Below are 19,325 nucleotides of genomic sequence, written 5' to 3'. Positions count from 1 at the left end.
TTCTCATCTCTGCCACACTTAACTTAGTATTATGCTTCTCTTCCGGCGGTTGTCACACCGCCGGAAAAAACTGTTTTCAGTGCTTGGGACTATTTAGTTTTTGATAAATTTGATCATTTTTATTGAGTTTTTATTTCCTACTCTCATTATATTGATATGAACTTTTCGATGAATGGTCGTATGTTTGTTCATGCTTTGCCTAAAGGTTTTCAGCGCTTGTTATCACAATTTTAATTTTTTGGGGGGCTATCAACTCCCTGATATTTTGAAGCTAAGTAATGATTTTTTATACATTGAAAAATTTGTTGTAATCATATAGGTCGTTAAAAAAATTTAATTTTTTTGGAAAATATAGATAACATCCACGACTATCTTCATAATTTCTTTTTCATATCAAAATATTAACGTTTGATAGTGCAAAAAAATTCATAAACCACAGCTTTGCAAAGTCTATCATATTGTTGATCAAGGTTTTCGATGATTTTTTATATTGTCTGTGCTTTGTTGAAAAAGTTTGATTTTTTTTTTGGATGTGGATAACTTATGAGGATATCTTCACGAGCTTTTCATGCCAAAATACCATCATTTGGTAGGATAAAAAATCATAAACTTCAATTTTGCAAGATCTATTAACCTATTGATTGTAGACTTTAGAAATTCTCCATAATTTATTTTGCCAAAAAAATCATGAAATTTTTTGTCGTTGATGCGCATAAATCCAAAAAAAAATTGCAATTTTTATCGAAGTAGGTTTTTTTTTTTTAGAAATATCCTTGAGTTGTTACTGGTTAATGATTCTGTGCTGCATTGTTATTGTAGAAAAACCTAAACATATGATTATTTTGGTGTTTGTAACATCATTTAGAAAGGGAACTCCTTAATCTTTATGTTCACATGATTTTATACTTTTATTTTTAGAATACGGGTGAAAGAATATGTTAAGAGAGAGAGAGAGAGAGAGAGAGAGAGAGAGAGAGAGAGATGGGTAAATGTAATTCCTGTAGAGAATACTGAAAAACTGTGAAGAAAAAAACCTCCAAGAGTCCAAAAAATAAATCCAGAGTGCGAGAGAGGTCTCTGCTTTTCATAGTTTCAGAAGTCTGGCAACATTTAAGTGAAGGTATAACAGCAGCTTCGCTTTGAGCTCCCATTGGAATCAGCAACATTGATTATTGTGCCATGAATTGGAGCAGTTGCAGTTGCCTCTTGCGCAGCAAGAGCTTTCTTGCTTATTATGCTGTGTATCTCTGTGAGCAGAGAGTGAAAAGCTCTTTCGACATTGAAGGCTTCGAGAGCCGAGGTCTCGAGAAAGGACAGACCCTCCTTCTCAGCTAATAAGTGCGCATCATCCTCGGAAATGGCTCTGAGATGGTTCAGATCTGCTTTGTTGCCAGCCATCATAATGACTATGTTGGAGTCGGCGTGGTCTCTCAGTTCGCGAAGCCACCTATGGAGGTTGTTGAAAGTTTGCCTCTTAGTTATGTCGTACACCAGAAGTGCTCCCACTGCGCCCCTGTAATACGCGCTGGTGATGGCGCGATAACGCTCTTGACCTGCAGTGTCCCAAATCTGAGCCTTGATTGTTTTTCCATCAATCTGTATCAGAGTACAATTACTTGAGAACGAAAAAGCTTCAAGAATTGTCATTACGTCAGAAATTGAAGAAGAAAGTTTGCTCAGTTGAAAAGTATGATGAAAGTAGATTGTATCAAAAGTAAACATCTTTGGTCACAATTTCTTTAAACTCCTGTGGAATTTCACCTTGGCAGGATGAATCGGCATGAAACATTAATCTATGTGACTCAACTTTGATCATCCGTAATTCACTCTCCATAACTTTAGATGTCAAAGCCAATGTTTTGGTTAGGACTGATTAATGCAATTTGAGGCTATGGACCTTGCCTTTTCCATGATAGTTGATGAAGGTTCAAGAGCTGATAACACTCAGGATGGATATCAAGTGGAATTTTGGTGCATAACAGTTGGATAATGCTTTTGTTCGAGTATGAGCGATGGGCGATATGAAAAGTTCTCAAATTGTAAACACATGAGGCATAGAATTTAATCCAATATAGAATAGTTGAAAACTATGTTGAACTAGAAAAACTTAACAGTTGACCTGAACCCATTAGTTTAAACTTTTGATTTAAGATAAGATTTTACCACTAGTATATCTGAACTTAACGTTAATTATTTATTGAGTTGACCTATTTTCATTCATGCTCTCCCTTCCACAGCAGGGGTGTTACATTAGTTTAATACTGTAAGCAGCGTAAGTGAAGGTGACATCTCAGGGACTCAATAAAGGAAAAGTACATATAGAAAAGTTCATGATGTTATTAAATAGTATAAATCTATATGAGGCTTGAAAAACACATTCAGAGGAGCATGTGAGTCTTTCTCACAGGTGTTTCAGTTCATCGAGTGCGAGGCATGCTCATATCCTAATAGGTGATGGTATGCAAAAGGAAAATAGAAAGTTTGCCTAGACTTTTTTGGATGAAAAAAATCACAGAATTATATGGTTAGCTTAAAGTGGGAATCCGGCCCTTCTATTTTGACAGCTCAGATGATTCGGCATTTACTTTCACTTGTGATTTTTAATTAGAATAGTTATCCTCTATGGAAAAACAGTAAAACACCATCAAGCACATAAATAAAAATGCATATGCTACAATGTGATAATATTAAACAACCTAAAGCTATGACTCAAATAAATTTAAGGTACGCAGGCACATGATTGTCTTCAGTCTGTCTAATGAAAAGCAATAATAGTAGCTGTTGCATCCTGGAGTATTCGCGGCGGTAGAAAAATATAAAGTTTAACGTCTTATTATTATACGAAAATTCGGCACGCAATCAAATAAGAGAGAGGGTGTTGCATTTATAGGAGACACCAAGATTTTTACGTGAAAAACCCCTGGAAAGGGGGAAAAAACCACGGGGCCTGACTCAGTTTAAATGAATCCACTAATATTGCAATTGATTACAAATGAGGCCCTTCCTTGGGAGAAGGCCTTAACTTGATGTACATCTTATATAGTAAATTACATGATGAGAATGCAAAGAGTTTCTGTTGATGTGTTTGTTTGGTCTGAAGGACTATAGTCGGTGGGTGATGTAAGCCAGGAGGATCGTAGTTGGCAGGAGACGGAGGTCGTAAGGACTGTAGTCGGTGGGCGACGTAAGTATGGAGGACCGTAGTCGGCGGGCGATGGAGGTCGGAAGGACTATAGTCGGTGGACGACGTAAGTCAGGAGGACCGTAGTCGGCTGGCGACAGAGGTCGTAAGGTCAGTTATCTGACGACGAAGATCAGAAAGACGACGTCAGGTAGAAGTCCAGTTATGGATAGAACTCCCACTTTGGATAGTTATCCAGCGAAAGTCCAATAACGGGTAGAAGTCCAGTGCCAAGTAGAAATCTAGCAATGAGCAGAGATCCGTCGTTGGGTAAAAGTCCGAATTCAGTTGACGGCCAGGGAGAACTCTGGCGTCAGATGGTATTTGGGCAAAACTCCAGAGTTGCAGAGTTCCGATGTCACTGGAAAGTCGAGCGGAATTCCAGCGTCCCGTGGAAGTCGGGCGGAATTCCGGCGTCACATGGAAGTTGGGTGGAATTCCAACGTTACTTGGAAGTCGGGTGGAATTCCAGCGTCACTTGGAAGTTTGGCGGAATTCCAGCGTCACTTGGAAGTCGGGTAGAATTCCGGCATTTCGTGGAAGTAGAGCAGAATCCCGGCGGTGGTCGAGGAGGAGTTTCTTCCCTCCTAATCTTCTCTTATTCTTCTTGCTTCTCCTTGCTTGGGCCCCCTCTCAAGATAAATGAGGGGTCTATTTATAGATTTTTGGAGTGGCATGGCCCGTAAATATGTGAGAGATCAGGGGCAAATGTGGAGTTGTTGGATGGACGACGGATATTAAATCCCTTGATCGTGGACCATTTGTCAGACATTTGAAAGTCTTAATGATATTGGAAAATTCGGCGATCTTGGGCTCGTTGGATTCATCTCGGCGAGCCGCTTGATTTGACTATAAGCATGTCATGTTTGGAAACCGTTTGGTAATCCAAATTGTGGTTCGAACTTTCCAACAGCGCTTCAGGTCCTTGATTTAGACTCATTTGGGCTCGGATTGAGTCGAATTTGGTGTCGTTGGGTTTGTATTTCTGAGACGCTCAGTTCGACTGTAAATTTGCTAAAATCGGAGTTTAGATGATACTGGATTTAATTTTTGAAGTTTCCAACTTGATTTTTGCCTCGAGATTCGTGCCTGTTCAAGATAATTTTTCAATGACATATCAGTAGCATTGCGATCCCACCAAGTTTAGGCTTTAAAGCAATCTGGTACCTTCACTTCCACCTCACATCTTCTCCAACAACGATATACCATAGCACTCTTTGGTCATCCTGTGGTTACTTAAAGACATGTAGTATATCACAAGAAACATGCACTCACTGTAGCAATGATAGAATAAATTAACTAGGTTTGGTGGAAGTTTCAAGAAAAAAAAAAAAAGAGGGAGAGAGAGAGTTGGCAAAGGCGGAGAAGAAGTTGAAGATAAGATCGACTAAAAGAAAAAGAAATCCAACCTTACATTGCTCAGATAAACCAATATATGGATATGGTGATTGCACTTAAAGGATTGTTTGGGGAAATGACAACTTTTGCTGCAACACTGGAATTCTGGGGCCTTCATCCTATTACAACCTAATTAAAACAGATTAGCATTAATCATATGTAAACCTTATTCTTGCTGTCCAATGATAAGTGTACACGTGTGTCTCACACCTGACACTGTCTATTTATAGGAGTATGTATTTAGGCTTTATGATTCAAGGAAATAAGCTTCTCTATTTCTCTTTGTCTTATTCTTGTCTCTGCCATTGGCGGTCCGGCAACACCAGCTCACCGGACCATCAACTTCTACATGGTATCAGTAGCGGGTTGAACCTCCGGCCAACATTTCTCATGGCATCCTCGTCGTCCTCATCATCAACGACGGCAGCCACCGCAGTCCCTCCGTCTGCGAAATCGGTTCTTTACCATTCTCTCAAATTCATCATTTCAAATCTCAGGACACTCGTTCCCCATCAACTCTCATCGGAAAATTATCCGATATGGAGGAATCAAATCGTCAAACTCTTCAAGGCCAACGGATTCGAGACTTTTCTTGAATCTCCATCATCCAACGTTTCTCAGCCACATTCAGATCAAGAAAATCAAGATCCCGATCCCATCGACCACACTTGGATCATCACGAATCAGAACCTAGCCGCGGCGACCTGCTCAACCACATCGGCTCAGGTGCTCCCTTATGTAATGCACCTTGATTCCACATCTGAAATTTGGCAAGCTCTTCAACTCCGGTTCCAATCTTCGAATCGCTCGAAAGTAATCCAACTCAAAAACAAGCTGCACAACATCACTATGAAGAACATGTCTATGTAAACGTACCTCACCGAGATCAAGAAGATCGTTGATAACATTGCATCTGCAGGCTCGACCATTGACACAGAGGACATTATCCTTCACATCCTGAACGGGTTACCTCCCTCATATGAATCGTTCAAGACCTCTATTAGGACAATGCAGTCTCCTCTCAAGCTGGACATTCTGTACGCACTTCTGATCAGCGAAGAAATACATCTACAAGCTGACTCTCTGCGTCTGGCAATACCGCAAGAAGCGCAAACCGCTCTATACGCGAACCATGGTCGAGGACGCCGAGGCAGAGGTCGAAATCAGTCCACCTCCAGCTCATTCCAAAAACAGGGCTCAAAATCATCCCTCACATGTCAAATATGCTTGAAACGCGGTCACACCGCTGATGTCTGTTGGCACCGTCTCAACGCCAACTACATCACGCCAAGAACTCAATCTGACACCAAAAATGCTCTTCTAGCCTCCACAGATGCGACATCCATGGATTGGTATCTCGACTCCGATGCATCAGCGCACATGACAAATCGAAATGATCAAATTCTTCAAGGATCGGTATACCAAGGATCTGATCAGGTGATGGTTGGGGACCGCAGATCCGTTCCGATTGCTCACTCGGGCACGGGTCTCCTCCCGACACCAGATCGTAAGTTAACTCTGTCCAAATTACTTCATATACCTGCTATATCTCACAACTTGCTTTCAATTTCCAATCTAGTCACTGAAAATCAAATCTCCATTACTTTTACTCCTAATGGTTTCGTTTTAAAGGATTTGCAGAACAACAAAATTCTTCTCAGAGGTCCGTGTAGGAATGGACTCTATCCTATTACTATTCAGAATTCATCATCTCAACCGCAAGCAATGTCAGCGGTTCATACAAAGAACATCAACTGGCACGAGCATCTTGGCCATCCTCATCAACGAATTCTTCAACACATCTCTAAAACCAATCCCCTCTTCACATTTCAAATATTTCTAATACTTATATCTCCTATAAACTGTGCAAAAGTCACAAATTACCGTTTGAACATTCTGTAAATCGGGCTAATAAACCTCTTTAGCTTATTCACTCTGATGTGTGGGGACCATCTCCGGTCACCGCACAACAGGGTTTTAGATACTACCTACTATTAGTGGATGATTACTCGCGCTTTACTTGGGTTTTTCTGTTACTGTTTAAATCTGATGTAGTTCAAACGTTTAATACTTTCATTACTTTCATTGAAAAACAAACAGATCATAAGATCAAAGCTATTCGCACCGACGGCGGAGGCGAGTATGTGAATCACAATCTCCAAACGTATCTCAGATCCAACGGCATTAAACATCAGGTGTCGTGCACATACACACCAGAACAGAACGGAGTTTCAGAGCGCAAGCATCGTCACATTTTGGACACTGCCCGAACACTGCTTCAAATGGCCTCCATACCGCACCTATACTGGCCCGAAGCAGTGGCCACTGCGGTCTATCTGATCAACAGACTTCCCTCGCCTACCAACCACAACCAGACCCCGCTCAAACTCATGTTCAATACAATCCTGACTATGGCCATCTGCGAACGTTTGGATGTGCCTGTTTTCTGCGCCTTCCCCCGCACTCAACCACCAAACTTCAACCAAATTCCACTACCTGCATTTTCTTGGGTTACTCGGACAACCAAAAAGGCTACAAATTTTTAAACCAAGAAACTAATCACATAATCGTGTCCAGGCACGCTCAATTCATAGAAAATATTTTTCCATTAAAACAGCCATCCACACCTCCGCGATCATCCATACAAGACGTGCCCCCTCAGCTGCTTCTTCCAGTATTCACAACCAACAACAACTCATATGTCCGAGTGATTCCCCCTCTCACCCAGGTACCTACTTCACTCTCTACAGCAAATGAACATCCTTCTCACAGGAACACACCGTCTCCGGATCGCGCTTCGCATCACATTGCTTATCCAACCCAATATCCCATGACCACAAGATTCAAAACAGGATCTCTCAAACCCATATGTCGTCTCAACCCGCTTCATCAAACAACCCAATGTGATCAACAATCAGCCCCCATCAGTTACACAGAAGCAAGCAAACAATTTGAATGGCATCAATCCATGGCGGAAGAATTTGCAGCCCTCCAACAACAAGGCACATTGTCCTTAGTTCCCCAGCCACCGAACGCATTCATATTAGGATGCAAGTGGACATTCCGCAAGAAATTCAACTCAGACGGGACGGTAGCCAGGTTCAAAGCTCGTCTCGTGGCTCAAGGGAACCGCCAAGAATACGGGCTAGACTACAAAGAAACATTCAGCCCGGTGGCAAAGCTTCCCACCATTCGTGTATTGTTCACGGTTGCACGGCTGGCCAGTCCAGCAACTGGATGTTACGAATGCCTTTCTCCATGACAGCCTAAATGAAACAGTCTATATGCGCCAACCCAAAGGGTTCGAAGACAACGTTCACCCGAATCATGTTTGCTACCTACGGAAAACCATATATGGACTTAAGCAGGCTCCAAGGCAATGGTACACCACATTTACCAATCATCTCATTACCATCGGGTTTCATCACAGTAAGGCAGACCCCTCGCTTCTCATATACCGACGGCAACAAACCCAGATCTTCCTCTTGGTCTACGCAGATGACATTCTAATTACGGGTAATGACAAAGCGGCCATCTCCGCTCTTCTCAGCAACTTGAATTCTCAATTCACTATGAAGCACCTCTGGTTAGCACGACATTTTCTGAGCATCAACATACAATCAACACGAGATACGTACTTTCTCTCTCAGCAATCCTATGCTTTCTCTATGTTACAACAAACAAATCTCACTAAGTGTAACTCTCTTTCTAATCCCTCCCTCATGAAACAACAAACCCAATTTCTGCCAGACAACACAATAGTGGACTCCACCATGTATCGTCGCATCACAGGAGCTCTCCAGTATCTCACTATAACGCGTCCAGACATTGAACACACGGTCAACACTCTGTCGCAACATATGCACAATCCAGAACTACATCATCTTCATCTTCTCAAGCGACTGCTCCGGTACATCAAAGGAACTACCACCTTCGGGCTACCAATTACGAAATCATCTCTCCATCTCCGCACGTTCTCGGACGCGGATTGGGCAGGTGATCCGATCACCCGAAAATCTACATCAGGCTTATGTACGTTTCTAGGTGACAATCTTGTTTCGTGGACGGTGAAGAAGCAAACGACAGTCTCCCGTTCATCTACAGAATCGGAATACAGAGCTTTGGCTGCAGCCATTGCGGACACCATCTGGCTCAAAAGACTCATTGCCGACTTTAACATCCCGCATGACAGCCCCATTGAAATTTTCTGTGACAACACGTCGGCGATAGCACTGGCAAACAATTCGGTGTTCCACGCTCACACAAAGCACATCGAGATTGATCACCGCTTCATTCGGGATCATATTCATCACAAAACCATTAGCCTGTTACCAATCAGCACGGTGGATCAAATCGCCGACATCTTTACAAAACCATTACCCACTCTTCGGTTCAAGCAGCTCCGCTCCAAACTGACCATCAGGGATGATACCTCAGTTTGCGGGGAGATATTACAACCTAATTAAAAACAGATTAGCATTAATCATATGTAAACCTTATTCTTGCTGTCCAATGATAAGTGTACACATGTGTCTCACACCTGACACTGTCTATTTATAGGAGTATGTACTTAGGCTTTATGATTCAAGGAAATAAGCTTCTCTGTTTCTCTTTATCTTGTTCTTGTCTCTGCCATTGGCGGTCCGGCAACACCAGCTCACGGGACCATCAACTTCTACACATCCCACAGGTTGGGTTAGGGAACACCACATTTTTGCAAGTGCGTGGGTGAGAAAGCTGCCTACCCACAAAAGCCTTTATTTGGTGTGGTGACAGTGGTGTACAGGTCACCGTCCGAAATTGCACACGCTCACCATTTCATGCATATTTTTTATGCTTTCGTTCTAAAGCATCTCTAACTTCTACATTAGCAAACCTGGCGAGCTAAATGAGCTAAATTAACATAATATGCAATTTCCCAATGCTTTAGTCCTTATGGTTCCCTAGAAATCACGATGGATAATTAGTATTGTTTTCATATTCCTCAAAAACAAATATAAAACGGACCAGGCATTTTATTGTTATCCGTATTGTTAGCCATACGGATAACAATAAATCCGACTCTAGCATGAAATTCACTCTTCTGATTAAGAAAACAATGAAACCTTTTGTTCATCATAAAAACTGAAATTACTTTAGATGTATATATTCATTGAGCTTCAAGCATATTGCAAATAATTCGGACAGCCCAATGAACCTACATCTCCTAATGTTGTCAACATTAATTGCCATTTTCTAATGATAACAAAGTCCATGGACGGAGTAATTATTGTGTCCGGTCACCGAACGCGTCCAGAGACCAATAACAGAGCGCAACGCCACTTGGGCGCTCGGTAAAGAGCACTCGATATTGCTCGGTATTTGTCCGGATTTCCGATTTTTAGTCCGGATGTAATAACTTTTCCCAAGGATGACGCTTGGAGAATGTAATATTCAAGCTACTCAGTTTCCAAAAACAGTCTGGGCCTATGGTTTTTCATTAAAATACATATTAATAGAAGTATAAATAAATTGAATATAAAAAAAAGATTTAAATTTTTTTTAACCTTTTTACAATTTTAATAGAAGCATAAATAATTATTATTATTATTTTTTTTTTATAAATAATTAATTATCTTCATACTTTTATATAATAAAAAAATTACATTAAAATATTATAATCAAAATTTTTAAATGATAAATTAAAAGTTTTAGAACTTATTTTAATATAAACATTTAAAAAGCTTTGCTTGCTATAATTGATGTTCCGTGCATAAGTGATATTTAGTCACTAATATTGAGAAAAAATATTTAATTGTATTGATAATAAATTAATTATTTAAATTTTTTGAATATGAAGAATATGTATTACAAATTATAAAATTTTAAATCTTTTTTTTTATTTTTTAAAATAATAAAGTCATACAATTTTTTTTAGACTGCTTATACTGATTTCAAGCTGAATGAAAAAATCTGAAGAATTTTTTCAAAAAGCAAATTTATAGCTGCACGCACTTATAAAAATTTCTGGCTCCGCCAGATTTCCACTTTCCAGGTACTCATCATTAACGATTAAATAAAAGATAATAAGAATTTAACGATAGACGCTGTCTAATGGCACAGAAGCATCCATTTGCAAATCAGGAACAATCGATCGACAGATTGAAGAGGCAAATAAATAAATGATAGCAATGCGAATAACATCCAACAAGGTCGCAAGCGCGCGGTAGAACGAAATCTAATGATAGAAACAGAGCAATCAATAAAAACCTAAAAACATTTGGCAAAACGCCATACCTGAAGCGTTCTCGTGGCGAACTCTACACCGATCGTGGATTTCGATTCCAGGCAGAACTCGTTCCGAGTAAATCTGGAGAGTATGTTCGATTTCCCAACTCCGGAATCGCCTATCAGAACGATCTTGAAGAGGTAATCGTACTCATGATCCAGTCTGTGAGCCATCTCCCCGCTTTCACCTCCTCCTATTGAACAGCCAAAGACATGAATTCCATCCAAGCGAAAGAAGCTCCAAATCGTGAACAGATTCTCAAACTCCAGCAAAAAAATAGAAAAGGAAAAAAATGGGTGGAGGAGGACGAATACCTGAGGCTGGAAACGATCGAAGAAAAACTTTGACGGATTTGGTAAGGAGCCAATGGAGAAGAAGCTTATGGCAGAGCACTTCTAAGAGGTTTTTGCGCTCCTCCAACACTTCCAGGTTGGTAGCTGCTGTCTTTATATATGTTCCCGTTTAAGCCAGGCTATTTAATGGATGGTCTGAACATGGCATGTAGACCGAGTAGATAGTTTTAGACAATAATGATTACAGTTTTTTATTTTAAATTATATTTGTGAAAATAATGTTATTATATTTTAATCTTTATTCAGATTTAATCGAATTTTTCACTATTTTAATAATATTCTAAAATAATATATACACTTTTTTTTTGCAAAATATATAAAGCCATTTATAAATTTTTTCAAGATTTTGAAAATCGGACCGGACAACGAACCGGAACAAGGAGAGGTTCACGGTTCGACCGGTCTAACCGGGGTCGAACCGGATGACGTAATAAATAATAAGTATTATTTAAATTTAATACAATTAACATAAAAATAATGTTATCATTCAAAGTATGAGATAAAAAATTAAATTATGTAGATCCTCCTTATTTTCTCTATATTTCTCCATCAAACCTCTTAATAAATGTATGGCTTCCATAGTCGACCTACCCGGCATGAATCCAAATTGATTTTGAGAAACATTAGTATCACGCCGCAACCTATGCTCCAAAACTCGCTCCCATAGTTTTAAAGTATGACACATTAACTTAATACCTCTATAATTCGCACAATCTTGTGCATCACCTTTATTCTTAAAAATAGGAATTAACATACTCATTCTCCACTCATCTGGCATCTTCTTAGTCTTCAAAATAGTATTAAAAAGTTTAGTAAGCCATGAAATTCCTTCATCTCCTAAGCATTTCCACACCTCTATTGGAATATCATCAGGTCCAACAGCTTTTCCACCCTTCATTTTCTTTAAAGCCTCTCTAATTTCAGTTTTACTAATATGCTGATAAAAATATAAATCTTTATTTTCATCTAGGGTGCTAAGGTCACTATAGTCAATCTTATTTTCACAATCTTCATTAAAAAGTTTATCAAAATATCTCATCCACCTTTGTTGAATATCATTTTCTAAGAAAAGTATTTTTTGATCTTCATCTTTAATACACTTCACTTGAACTAAATCCTTACTACTCCTATCTCTTTGTTTGGCTAACTTATACATATATCTTTCTCCCTCTTTAGTATCTAATCTATTATATAAATCACTAAAAGCTAATGCCTTTGCATCGCATATTGCTTTCTTACAATCCTTAGGAGCCACTTTATATATTTATCAATTATCAGAATTTTTAAAATTAAACCAATTTTTATAACAAAGCTTCTTATATTTAATTTTTTCTTGCACATTAGGATTCCACCACCAACTATTTTTACTATTGGGAGCTTTTCCCTTTGAAACTCCAAGGACATCTTTTGCAATATTCTTAATATCAGTAGCGACTTTTTCCCACATAATATTAGCATCCTCATGCACAGACAAAATCTTAAGATCTAAAATCTTATTTCCAAAAATATTTTTGTTAATATTCTTTAAATGCCCCCATTTAATTAAATGTTTTTAATATATATTAATTTATTTATTAAAAAAAACACTTAAAATTTGTGACATTTGAACCGGCCGGTTCAAAAATAACCGGACCGGTTCGCCGGTTGAACCGGCGGTTCTGACCAGTTCAGTCCGGTTCTTTGCAGAAGTGGTTTTAGGGCTGAACCGGACCGGCCTTATGACCGGTTCACGGTTGAACCGGTCGAACTGGCCGGTCCGGTCCGATTTTTAAAGCACTGAATTTTTTAATAAATTTAGGAGTTCTTTTGTTTGAAAAAAATGTTTGTAAAATATTTTACATATAGGGATTTTAAAAAATATTGATGTTAGGTCTTAAATAAAAGAAATGTAAATAAATTTTAAAATATTTGAAAATCATGCTCTAGTTCAATTTTGCTTCAGTGATTGATATTATTACTAGACATTTGCAAGATATTGTATCATGGTGTATGCTTTTTTGTTGATAATATTCTTCTTCTTGATAAGACTAGAAAAGGAGTTGAAGCTAAATTGAATAATGGAGGTCAACATTAGAGTATAAAGGTTTTCATTTAATTAAATCTAAAATTGAATATATGAAGTGTAATTTTATAAGTAATAGATCTAGTTGGGGAATTGCGACTTTGAACAATTAAGTCATTAATAAGAGTACACATTTTATATATCTTGGGTCTATTGTTGAGAGTGATGGTGAAATAGATGATGATATTATTAGTAGAATTCAAGTTGGATAGTAGAAGTGGAGAAATGCATTGGGCTTGCTGTGTGATAGAAAAGCCCCCCTCAAACTTACTTCAAGGCAGCTAGAAAGCCAGCTTCATCAATCAATTTTTGAGTCAATTTAGTAACCTAGGCTAAACAACTAAGAAAGCTAGCTAGCATTGAATTAGACCAGGATTGATTATGTCAATTTTACACGTGAAAGGAAATAAGATGACGGTGAGATCTGCAATGCCTTATGGCACAAAATGTTGGCCATTAAACAAGAAGCATTATATTAAGTGTTGCAGAGATGAGGATGCTAGGGGTGTCAATATTTGACACGACACGACACGACAACCCGACCTGGACCCGACCCGGAAAATCCGGGTTGGACCCGACCCGTTTGATAAACGGGTCGGGTTCGGGTTCACAGATTTGACCCGTTTGATAAAACAGGTCGGGTCGGGTTGACCCGGCGGGTTATCGGGTCAACCCGAAAACCCGTTTAATTTAAAAAATAAAAAAAAAATGTTTCTGTACTCATTTCCCGATGCTCATTTAATGGATTCCTCAGCCACTCCATGACACGATGCTCATTTAATGGATTCCTCAGCCACTCCATGACAAGCTGTCAAAGTGTCAAGCCCATATCCTTGCTCCGCCCAATGAGATCATTTTTAGGCAAGGATTTGTTTCACGTGCTCCGGCCTCCGTGCAGCTCAAGCGGCTGCTTCTGACCCTCCTGCCTCCTGCAGTCCTACTTAAAAAAAAAAATTCTTTAAGTACAAACGGGTCAGGTCAAATTTGAAAAAAAACCCTAGTACAAACGGGTCGCGGGTCGGGTCGGGTCAACCCGGCAACCCGGCCGGGTCGGGTCCGGGTTGAAATGTCCGACCCGTTTGTAAAAACGGGTCGGGTTCGGGTTGACCCGTTTAGATACGGGTCGGGTCGGGTTCGACCCGAACCCGACGGGTTGACCCGAATTGACACCCCTAGAGGATGCTCAGGTGGATGAGTGACTTTACCCTTAAAGACATAATATGAAATGAGCATATATTAATTATATTATGTATTGGTGTGAGGGGTCATGAAGTAGATCAACATTTATAATTATTCTTGAGCTCGAAGTCCCTTATTTTCATGATGCTGTGGAATCTCAAACACTTGAAGATTGTGTGATGAGGCTAGACAATTCATTTGATAGTATGCAGTGTTATAAAGGTAGTAAGGTTTTATTATCACCAAGGTTAGGGGGGTTGGTAGGCGAGTAATGTTGGGAACGCCCCATCCCGGATTCGAATCCCCTCTACTACAATCTCGCATCTTTAGTGGGGCAAAGCAAGTGTGAGCTCGATATCGGTGGTTGGCCTTGTTTGGTTCCGCCGCCAAGCGCTCTTTTTGGAGTGGCAACAGGTAGATACCCCCGTTCCAAAAAAAAAAAAAGATATTTCAGTTAGATAAAGAGGCTGAGCACTGGTGGCTATGCTAGCAAAATGAGAAGTTCTAAGGTAAATCGAATGATGAGATATCCTGAGAAGAGCTCACTAAGATATTCATGAGTTGATTCGTGCCACCATCTCCTAGGCAACATATTCAAGAGTTCTTGAGCATGATCTTGGGAGCAAGGTGGTGATATAGTATGGGATTGAGTTTATTATTTTGATACGATATATTCCGCAATTAATTAGTATCCCATAAGAAAAATATTTTAAAATACAAATTAAATTTCAAATAAAAATTAAATTTATATTTTAACTGAACTAAATAACTTAAATCCTATATTAAATTGCAAAACTGTTTCACATAATTTAATCTTTAACTTTCCAAATAGTTTTTAGGATTTAATAAATCGGAATTTACGGTATTTACTAAATCTAAAGTTAAATCCTACTTGTTGCCAAACAGGCCTTAAACCATCGCCGGCGAAAATGCTTTTGGTTGGAGACGGCCGGCGATCGGCGGATAACGCCAAGTTTAATTTCAATGGTCGTTCGAATCCGCCGTGGCCGTTCATGCTCCTCGGTGGCAGCAGCAGCAATCGATTTTACTAAACCAGCTCTAATATTTCCTTCTGAAAGCTCCAACTTTATCCAACTTATTCATTCCTGTAAAAAGATCGAATCTTTCCTTCAAATCCACGCCCAACTCTTCACTCGAGGAATCGAATCCAATGATTCCTTCCGCACATTGCTCGTGAATTCCTATTCATTTTTCAGTAGACCTGATTTCTCACTCTCCATCTTCAATTCCACCCCAAACCCATCAATCGTTCTATGGAACTCCATGATCAGAGCTTACACGAAAAGCGGAGAGCATAAAGAGGCAATCCGACTCTATCATATTATGTTGCAGCGTGGCATCGAACCTGATAAGTATACCTTCACGTTTGTGCTCAAAGCTTGCTCTGGAAGTCTTGATTCGAGAACTGGCATTTTGATTCACGAAGAGATCGCGAGGAGGAAGCTACAGGGGGATGCCTATATCGGCACGACTTTATTGGATATGTATGGCAGGCTTGGGATGGTGGGCGCCGCGTCTCAGGTGTTTGATTCAATGCCTGACTGCGATGTTGTTTCACTGAACGCTATGATTTCTGGGTTCAACCAGAATAAACAATCGCATCAAGCTTTGGCTCTTTTCAGGAAGATGCTATCTACCAGCATAACGCCCAATAAAATTACAATTTTGAATTTGTTTCCTGCAGTATGTGAGCTCTCCAACGCTTTGCTCTGCAGGTCTCTCCATGGTTTCATCGCAAGGAGATTGTTTCTTCCTGCAGTTGCTAATGGTCTTATTGATGCTTACTCGAAATGTGGGTTGGTTGAGGCTGCTCGTCGGATTTTTAATGGGATGTCCGAAAGCAGGGATGATGTTACTTGGGGGACGATGATTTCTGGTTTTTTCTACAATGATTTTTTTACAGATGCTTTGGATCTTTTTGATGAATTGCGAAGAGAGAATATGAAATTAAATCAGGTTTCTGTGCTAAGTGCTCTTTCTGCGGCTGCTGAAACTGGTAATTTGGAAAAAGGGATTGAAATTCATATGCATGCGGTTGACAAGGGAATGGATTTTGATATTTCAGTCAATACAGTGCTAGTGACAATGTATGCCAAATGCGGAGAAGTGGAAAAGGCAAAACAATTGTTCTTCGATGGAATGCCAGAGAAGGATATTATTGCCTGGTCTGCTATGATCTCAGCCTTTGCCCAATCAGGTCAGCCAAAAGAAGCAGTATCCATTTTTAAAAAGATGAATTTGGAAGGCATTACGCCTACTTCTATAACTATTGTGAGCATACTTCCGGCTTGTGCGGACATGTTAGATCTGAATGCGGGAAAGAGCATTCACTGTATTTCCTTGAAATCTGGCATCAACTTTGATGGCTCTGTTGGTACTGCTTTTGTTGCAATGTATGCGCAATGCGGCTCATTCATCTCTTCGCTTAAATTGTTTGATAGATTGCAGAACAAAGATATTGTCACGTGGAATGCACTCATAAATGGATATGCTCAGATTGGGGATGCTCGTAATGCTGTGAAGTTGTTTCATGAATTACATCTAAGTGGACTGCAACCAGACCGTGCAACCCTCGTAGGTCTGCTTTCAGTCTTCACATTTCTAGATAAATTCCATGAAGGAACAAGTGTTCATGGGCTGACTATAAAAAGAGGTCTTGGATCAGACCTTCATGTAAAGAATGCCACCATGGATATGTACGCCAAGTGTGGAGACCTTAAAGCAGCTGAAACTGTTTTCTTGGAGACAAAATCTCATGTGGATGTGATAGCATGGAATACGATGATTGCAGGATATGCGCACAATGGCTTTGCAAATGAAGCAATATCTGTTTTCTATCAAATGAGGTCTGATAATATCAGGCCCAACCTAGTTACTCTTGTGAGCATCATCCCAACTGCGGGTTATCTTTCTTCTTTAAGGGATGGCTTAGCTCTGCATTCGATCTCCATTCAGACTGGATTTGAGTCTCATGTTGTGGTTGGAAATAGTTTAATTGACATGTATTCAAAATGCGGGCGATTAGATGTTGCTCGAGACCTGTTTGATCAGATGGAATATAGAGATATAGTATCATGGAATGTGATGCTTGGTGGATACGCCATGCATGGGATTGGTGAAAGTGTCATCAACCTCTTTTCGCAAATGAAAGGAAGTAGCGTCAGACCAGATTCTGTTTCATTGGTTAGTGTTTTGTCTGCTTGCAGGCATGTAGGTTTGGTTGACGTTGGAAGAAAAATTTTCAAATCTATGCGCTCTGAGCTCGACTTGGAACCTAACAAGAAACACTATGCTTGCATGGTTGATTTGTTGGGCCGTGCTGGTCAATTTGATGAGGCATGGGAGTTGCTTAAAGCTATGGGAGAAGAGACTGACTCTAGTATTTGGGGAGCTTTACTTGGCGCTGCCAAAATGCATTGTCATGTGAAGATGGGAGAGTTGGCAGTAGAACACTTGTTGAAACTGGAGCCTCAAAACCCATCTCATTATGTGATTCTTGCAAATATTTATGCAGACTCAGGAAGGTGGGCTGATGCTGAAAGGATAAGAGCGGCAATGAGAAACATGGGAGTAAGCACAAGTCCTGGATGCAGCTGGCTTCAGATCTCAGAAAAAAACATCCTTTACACAGACTGATGGGTGGCCTCATCAATCCCAAGCAAAATGGAATGGTTTGGAATGCACCTCAAAGGGAGAGTAGGAATGTTGTAGAAATTTATACATAGATACTAATTAAGTTTTAAGAAAATCTAATGATTGGTGCATTTATTCAAAAAATTGGCTTCTTGTTGAGATTCATATAAAAAATGACTCTTTTAATATGCATAAAGTTGACAAGCTTTAAAGGAGAGTAGATAATAATTGTTAAACTCATGAAATAGGTTTTGAAAAGACTTGGGCACTTTGGGAAACTTATGCTATAGATTGGAACCTCTTATAATTCACCTTTCAGCCCCATTTAAATGGCATATAAGAAGATAATGAGTAGAGGCGTTCAATGTGATTCAAAGACAATGGCTCACTCTATGTTTAAATTCCTAAAAAGCTAATAGATATAGGATGTCGACTCGTTAGCTAAGAAGTAGGAAGAGGTTTTATACCGAGATTCCAGAAAAAATTTGTGCCACATGAAATACCTTGAATTGGTAGTTGCCCAAGCAGCCCTAACCTAGGTTGTTGGATCGCATTTTGTTAGGTGTCTGATGTCAGACCTTACTTTGCACTACCTGCAGGATGAGAGCCGGTGGGGAGAAGGTGTTGAAGTCTAAGCGTGAGGGAAGAGGTGAAATGTGGATTTTGACAATATCTTTATTATTTAAGCTAGAGATACAAAAATAATTAAAGTAAGAGCTTGCACTAGGGAACCCTAGCCATGTAAGGAAAAAAAATGATACAATGCTTTATGAATCTCTCTTCTCTTTGAATTTTTATCTCTCTTTCCCTTTTATCTTCTATCATAGTATGTGCTATGACATACATTTCTCTAGGAGGTTACTCCAAAAAAAGATATTTCTTTCCTCTTTCCTCCCCCCTTTTTAGGGTTTAGATGAATGCATGAGTTACGTCATGGTATGCAGCTGTTCCATCATCTTTTATTATAATTTATCAGTGTCGAGCTGAGCAATAGCTGAGTGGGGCAATTCAAACAAGATAAGACAATAATTTATGGTCCCCCTTTGCGATGAGAGGGGGTGAGCATCATTTAGATGATGTCTAGAGGATGGGCCGACATGGCATGGGAGGCCAATTTAGGTCACCCATCAATGTAAGAGGGGAAAGTAACGTTTGAACGTGGTCTTCAAGTGAATGTAAGAGGGTGATCTTTTGAAGTGGCAGTGTGTGACATTGGCTGCTTATTGTATC

At 39.7% G+C, this 19,325-nt stretch overlaps 2 protein-coding genes across 3 annotated transcripts; one reads left to right on the top strand and one right to left on the bottom strand.

Annotated features, from left to right (window-relative positions):
* Nucleotides 1-974: 974 nt before the first annotated feature.
* Nucleotides 975-11,317, bottom strand: LOC110103594 (ras-related protein Rab2BV-like). The gene is made up of 3 exons (XM_020832382.2): nucleotides 11,162-11,317; nucleotides 10,856-11,040; nucleotides 975-1,596 (listed from the first exon to the last, which is right to left on the bottom strand). The coding sequence occupies exons 2-3, from the start codon at nucleotides 11,018-11,020 to the stop codon at nucleotides 1,111-1,113; spliced, it is 651 nt and encodes a 216-aa protein (XP_020688041.1). The 5' UTR covers nucleotides 11,021-11,040; nucleotides 11,162-11,317; the 3' UTR covers nucleotides 975-1,110.
* Nucleotides 11,318-15,312: 3,995 nt separating this feature from the next.
* LOC110103586 (pentatricopeptide repeat-containing protein At2g39620) lies at nucleotides 15,313-18,239 on the top strand. 2 transcript variants are annotated; one of them, XM_028699809.1, is made up of 2 exons: nucleotides 15,765-15,983; nucleotides 16,178-18,239. In XM_028699809.1, exons 1-2 carry the CDS (start codon nucleotides 15,916-15,918, stop codon nucleotides 18,096-18,098), a joined length of 1,989 nt encoding a protein of 662 aa, XP_028555642.1. In that variant the 5' UTR covers nucleotides 15,765-15,915; the 3' UTR covers nucleotides 18,099-18,239. The 2 variants fall into 2 exon arrangements, with proteins under 2 accessions (XP_020688029.1, XP_028555642.1); XM_020832370.2 differs by having other exon boundaries at nucleotides 15,313-18,239.
* The last annotated feature ends 1,086 nt before the right edge of the window (nucleotides 18,240-19,325 follow it).

This window comes from Dendrobium catenatum, unplaced genomic scaffold (assembly GCF_001605985.2).
Source record: "Dendrobium catenatum unplaced genomic scaffold, ASM160598v2 fragScaff_scaffold_1395, whole genome shotgun sequence".
Lineage (NCBI taxonomy): Eukaryota > Viridiplantae > Streptophyta > Magnoliopsida > Asparagales > Orchidaceae > Dendrobium > Dendrobium catenatum.
This window is presented reverse-complemented; position numbering and strand designations above follow the sequence as displayed.

What these genes read in the sequence shown, in the direction of transcription:
- LOC110103594 (XM_020832382.2), bottom strand. Translation starts at nt 11,020, where the DNA reads ATGGCTCACAGACTGGATCATGAGTACGATTACCTCTTCAAGATCGTT. An exon ending in TCGCCACGAGAACGCTTCAG is followed by an intron (nt 1,597 to 10,855) that starts GTATGGCGTTTT and finishes ACTCTGATACAG; the next exon opens with ATTGATGGAAAAACAATCAA.
- LOC110103586 (XM_020832370.2), top strand. Translation starts at nt 15,426, where the DNA reads ATGGTCGTTCGAATCCGCCGTGGCCGTTCATGCTCCTCGGTGGCAGCA.